Consider the following 6,000-nt stretch of genomic DNA (forward strand, 5'->3'; position numbering starts at 1 on the left):
GGAGGGTCTGAAGGTTGAAGGCTGCCAGCCCAACCCCACAGCCCTGACCATCATCAATAAAATACAAGTCAGCAGCCACACTGCTAAGCTGGGACCCTTTGGCCCAATACAAATTCCACTGAACCCAATGGGAGCCTTGCAGGATCCATGGATTTCATTGCAAAATTACAGCACAGAAACTAGCTTTGCCCTCCCCAGGAGGCAATGCTCAGTCCCCTGCAGGGAAACAAAGAGACCAAGCCTCTGTGCTGTTCAGACTGGGCTAACACCAGAGCTGAGAAGACAAGCACCAAAATTCTGCCTCGTGTGCTTCCGTGCTCACGCCACCATGCCACACTCAGCCTCTTGTGCATGCACCAAGCAGCCAGACTCCCGAGGCTGTGGTGGAAACACCGACTACCTCTTCAGCTGCGAGTGCACCCAGGCAGTCAGTGAACATCCTCCCAGAGCCAAATCTCTCATGCTCCTCTAGCTGACAGCGCACCATTGCAGCTGCCTAACCGCCAGGCATTTAGTGTGGATGCAGCACAACCAGCGCATCCCTGCCAAAGAAACTGGCCCAAAAACGCTCCAATGGCCACAGTCACACAACACCGCCAACACCCTTCTTTCCTAATAGACAGCAATTCTTCTTTTGCCCCCTGCTAAGTCCCAAACCACTTATCACCACTGCAGGGCAATGCGCAATTTGCATGTTTTAACTGTGTGATTTCTCTATTCTTGTGATGTACAGAAATAGCCTTCCTCCTGGAAGAGCCAGGATAACTACCTAACTATTATGCTCATTGGTATTTTGACTTGAATTTGCTTCCTATTCATAGTAAAGATGAAGAAGAGGGTGTTGACTCGCCAGACTGTGGTTTCTCTCCTTTGTGAGACTAACTTATATGCTAAAATATCACATTTATTCCCTCTTTAGGATTCATTTCATCGTAACAGGACACCTACAGCTTGATTTTTTTTACATTGTAATGCATCATTTTCCCAAATCTTTGCTAATTAATACATTCTGAAGCTGAGCCATGCTTCTCTTTCCATCTTAGACCTCTTGCTTTCCCTTCTCTATGCACATTATTCACAGGGGGCAAGGCCTGGCTTCAGCAAACGAGGCCTGGCAAACACGGAGGCAGGAAACGCAGGGGAGAATGAGTCTGTCAGACTCATTTTCTTCTAGGTTTTACTGCTGAATGTTTATTTCAGATCTGGGAGGAAGCACAGTGGCTCCATTCCATTTCCTTGCCTGCAGAACCCACTCAGTGCTAAGCCCCACAAATTCACTTTTCACTTACACCAAGGAAATAAGAAGGTTTCTATGGCCACAATACGAACTCGGATGTCTTTTTTACCACCCTCACTTTCTTTGCTTATGTATGTTGTCACCATATTGAATTTTATGCTATGAGAAAGCAAAACGTCTTGATGCTTTGATTTCCTTTGTGCTCCAACATACACATTTGGCTCTGCAATACAAACTTACTTTGGGGAAGTGCTGTTTCTGCGGCGCACAGGCAGGTGAGGCTCCCTGTACAGACAGCACAACTCTTTGCACTCATCCCACAGAATTCCTTCCATGCAGACTGCAAAAACAAGCCCTCCACATCAGTCTCCTGAAATAGTCCAACTGATAAAGCCTCCCTGCTTCTCCACTTTCCCAAGGACATTTTCTGCTTTTCAGGAGAGAAGGGAGGAGTTTCCTTGGACTCTTCAGAGCACTCTGAGGGATCTGGCTCGCTCCAGGCGCAGGGCTGCTATGCCTGCTTCACTGCTTCCCTCCTTCTGACAGTAGTACTTCTAAATGCCAAACGGGGAATATTAAAACACTAAACTGAAAGATCTTCTGATGAGTTTACTATTAAACTGTAACAGATGGGGCTGTCTTAAGCTCTAGGCATCAGGAACGAAGCCCAATTTTAGATACAAATTAGTTATTGAGAATATTTATAGATGGTAAACTCCTCAGGCACATGGAGCAACCCTGTGAAATTATAGCGCAAATTAACTGCTCGCCTTTCAACTGACAGAGACACGTGGACACATTGTCTGGTTTGTTCAGGAGAACTTCCAGTGCAACCCAGTATTGGACACAACTTCATTTCACAACACTGCAGAGCACCTAGCTGCTCCTCCAGAGCAGCACTGCTGCCTGGCAGCAGGATGGCAAATGGAAATCAGCTGGGGAGGGATAGACGGATGGGGAAGCCATCACAGCGCCGTGATGAGTGCTTTCATCAACGAAACTGTGAAAAAATATTTTGGTCTTAAACCAGGACTGGGTTCCCTGATTACAATAGCTTTGGATCTATTAGGCGTTATTCACCAGCAAGTGAGAAATGGCACCGAACTGAATTTCGGAGTAACTATCTGCTCTCCTCCAGAGCATGAGGTGAACAACACTACCTCGGGAAATAAAAATGGAAACTATCGTCTGAATGAGGATGGGGGACAAAAGGAAAAAAATAACTAGAAAAACCCAGAGGCTGTGAAGGTCAGAGCGAAACAAAACAGTTCCTCCTCAATATACTTGTCATTGTAACGCAATATCAGAAAACCGCGCAGACATGTACTTCTTGCACACAGCATTGTATCAAATTAAAATTTCTTAGAACCATCATGTACATTGGGTTAGCGATAACAAAAACGTAACTTAATATCTGGCATAAGGAGAGAGCAAGCAACCTGAATATCCACCCAGTCATGTCAAAACCGAGCTGTGACACTGCTGTCGGAAGGGACCAAACCAGGCCAGTCACGTGTTGTGAACCTTCTCGAGTAAATATCTGGCCGTATCAAACAGTGAATCTTGAAGGAAGTCTCCGTGATGAGGTTATTTTATTGCTCATTCATAGTGCCCTGCATTTGCTGTACTTAAAATAGATGCTTGTACCAATGGCTTTTTTATTATCCGAAGGAGGGGAGAGAGAAAAAAAAAAAAATCACATATACACCAGTCCTTTTTTCTTTCTGCTAGCAAAGGGAGGCAATTCGATCCAACGTGGGCTGAAACCTGAGTAGGTCACCGTACACCATGATAAAATTCCCTAATCCCTGAGCCAGATTTCCCTGAGGGGGCCCTCCTACTTCTCCTTCACTTTCCAAGCTGACTTTTCCATTCCCTCTCTCGTCTTTTCCTCCCCTTCATCTCTTTCATTTCCCCTACCTTAAAGCCTTGATATCTGATCTGCTGCTGATACTCGGGTTACAGTTTTTACAGCTTAGGCTGTCTATTGCTGTATACATTCCTTTCTTTCTGCTCTGCCGTGATTACTTACCAGAGCTTATTTTACAGTGGTCCAGATGAAAGCAGTTCAGATTAAGGGAAACAGTCAGGCTGTTTGAACATTACAGATATGAACCTACACAAGGGCACATTGTACTCCCTCCGTCCTTTTGCTGCAAACATTTTGCACAGTGTAACAAGTTTGTTACATTATTGTATTCTTTGGGTTTAGGAAGAACAGCTAGACACCTTAATTCATCAGTAAAGAAAGAGAGTAAATGATCGCCGCAGGATTATAACTTTCTTAACCAGTCAAAATTCAAACCACTTCTTCTTTTTCTCCCCCTCTTTCCCCTTCTTAGATGATAGCAGCCAACTGTCCTACTAAAAATGCATAGCATATACAGCATAGTTTACATTGAAAGGTGGCCTGTGTTTTGTGAAAGGTTCTGCCATCAGCTATCTTGCTCTCAACCAGAAATCCAATCCGTTCAAAATGCCATTTCTACCCGCCTTTAATTTTTAAGTCAGCTGAAATCTTGAGGTTTCTAAGCTTAAGCAGCCACCCGTGATTAAAAAAAGAGAAATTCTACACGAAGGTTAACGCCAGTGCTTAATACCAAAGCATTAGTTTGAAATTGTGTAATTTTTCTCCTTCACACAATGTTGTTTTTGTTTCTTCCTCACCCTTTCAGACAAACATCTGTTATACTGTAGAAGAACAACTATCTCCCAAACCGCTGAGTGTGCCTGCAGCCAAAGTAAACAAAACAAACCCAGAGGATCCAGCACAGTCAGCCTTTATATCCAGCCAGGATAACATTTCACATGTTTTGATTAAAATCAGCTAATTTGTAATTCTAGAACCTATGAAACTTAAAAGCTGCAATCCATATAGATCACGTTAGGTGATGCTCTAAGGGGCCACTGCCCTATACTACAGACCTCTGCAGTCCTCAAAACTATGTGGTACTACAATGAGCCATGACTCTCAATCCTCAGTGCCTGCACAGAGCCCTCTCCGAAAATAGGATGTGCCGTATATCTCGCAAAGTGTAATACCGGTCCTCAGGACCCAAAACTCGTGCGGTTTGTTTCCAAAGATATGTGCCGACACGTTACTGCGTTCATTCCCCTAATACTACACTTGTCCACATTTCCAGTCGATGTGCACGCAGAACTGTGTACATGCTCATCATCCAGGCAGCAGGAGCAAGAACGCCTGCCTTGGGCAGGAAAGGGCACCTAACTGAAATCAGTGGTGTGCAGAGAGGGAAGAGGGGAGGGGACTGTGCATTCCCGTTTATTTTTACACAGGGAGATCACTGCTCCGGAAAGCAAAGACATTTTCACTAGGCATCATGCATATTTATACACTCGCCTATATACTATACATACTATGCGAACGTGTGACACTTTCCAGGCAGTCCTCCACTTACAATCAGCCTCCTAATAAATGACATATTCAAATTAAATGCAGCAGCTTCATCTCATAACCAGACTATGCCTTATCTGCACACCGAACAACAACAACAAGTTCAGCTGAAGTCTCCCAATACATTGTTCCCAACTTTGGGGAATTTGAGACATAAACAGACACGGAACAGACATGGAAAACAGGCGCAGAAAAATAGGACCGGTCAAGCCTGGAGCGGCGACCTAAAGATGAAAGAAGTCCTGCAATCACGTTTTTTGTGCAATCGCAGCCACCCTAACATCTGGAGCGGCAGCCTCAAGCGCTACTTTCAGAGCACAGCTGGACTGGCACCGGTTCCTACCAGGCAGGACAGCCTTCCGCGTAATACACATCCAGCAAAAGCAACCCCGACCAGGCAGCTTCCAGCAGCACCTCTGCCGCTGGGATGGACTGGAAAGCGAAACACAGAAAGCAGAGGACGAGGCGAGAGGGAGGAAGAGAGGAAAGGGGTCCCCGCGCTCAAGTGAGAGAACGACGATGCGCGGCTCAGACCGCAGCGTTGTACTTTGACAATTTAATTACACAGTTGCAGCTGGCTACTGGGAAAAGGAGAGAAATACAGTGTTTAAAAGAGGTGCCTTTCTTTCCTAACTTTAGGGGCTTCCCAGCTACCTGAGGGGATGCCTGCAGAAACAAACGAAAAGGGAAGGGGAAAAGGCTCATCACTGGCACCCAAGGAGCTGAGAAAGCCCGAGGAGGGAGAGTTATGCTAAAAAAAATAAATAAAGCTGGTGAATGAACAGGGCTTGCAGCCTGTGAATTCGTCTCTGTTTTCAGCCCAGGAGGCGGAGTTGAGACACACTCAGTGCATCCTACAAAAAAAAAATGACAAGAGATCCTTTCTTATTTCGTTTCCCCGCACGGAGGCGGGGGGTGGGGGGAGACCCCCGCTCCCTTCCCCATCGCAGGCACCCACCTTCATCTCCTCGTTGATCTCCCGCTTCACCGGGTGAGCCGGCTTCCTGCTCCTTTTATTTTCGGGAGGTCTCCCTTCTTTCTCCATTTCTGCCATTTTTTGCGCCTACTTGGTGGTGGAGATGAAATGGCTGCTGGTGCTCTGGGGGGGCCGGGAGGGGCGCGGGGGGGGGGGCGGCGGCGGCGGCGGCTCTCAGTGGTGGCAGGCGGCGCCGCGGAGGGCCCGGGGGGAGCGCGGCGGCAGTGGCGGTGGCGGCGGCGGGCGGGCGGGGGGCGCGGGCGGGCAGGGGCGCGGGTGCCCCGGCGAGTCAGCCATCTTCTGCCTCGCCGCCCGCCTGCATGGGAGCGGCGCGGCGCGGCGGGGCGGCGGGGCGGGCGGGCGAGAGGCAGC

General features: G+C 47.5%; 1 protein-coding gene across 2 annotated transcripts in view; it reads right to left on the minus strand.

Annotated features, from left to right (window-relative positions):
* The window catches only part of SOBP (sine oculis binding protein homolog), a 115,780-nt gene extending 109,987 nt beyond the window's left edge, over positions 1–5,793 (minus strand). For both annotated transcript variants that reach the window (XM_065681112.1, XM_065681111.1), the window contains exon 1: positions 5,611–5,793. In XM_065681112.1, coding sequence (XP_065537184.1) covers positions 5,611–5,706 — 96 coding nt within the window. In that variant the 5' untranslated portion in view covers positions 5,707–5,793. The remainder of the gene's footprint in view (positions 1–5,610) is intronic.
* Between the last annotated feature and the right edge of the window lie 207 nt (positions 5,794–6,000).

The sequence above is a fragment of the Lathamus discolor genome, chromosome 5 (genome assembly GCF_037157495.1).
Source record: "Lathamus discolor isolate bLatDis1 chromosome 5, bLatDis1.hap1, whole genome shotgun sequence".
Taxonomy (NCBI): domain Eukaryota; kingdom Metazoa; phylum Chordata; class Aves; order Psittaciformes; family Psittacidae; genus Lathamus; species Lathamus discolor.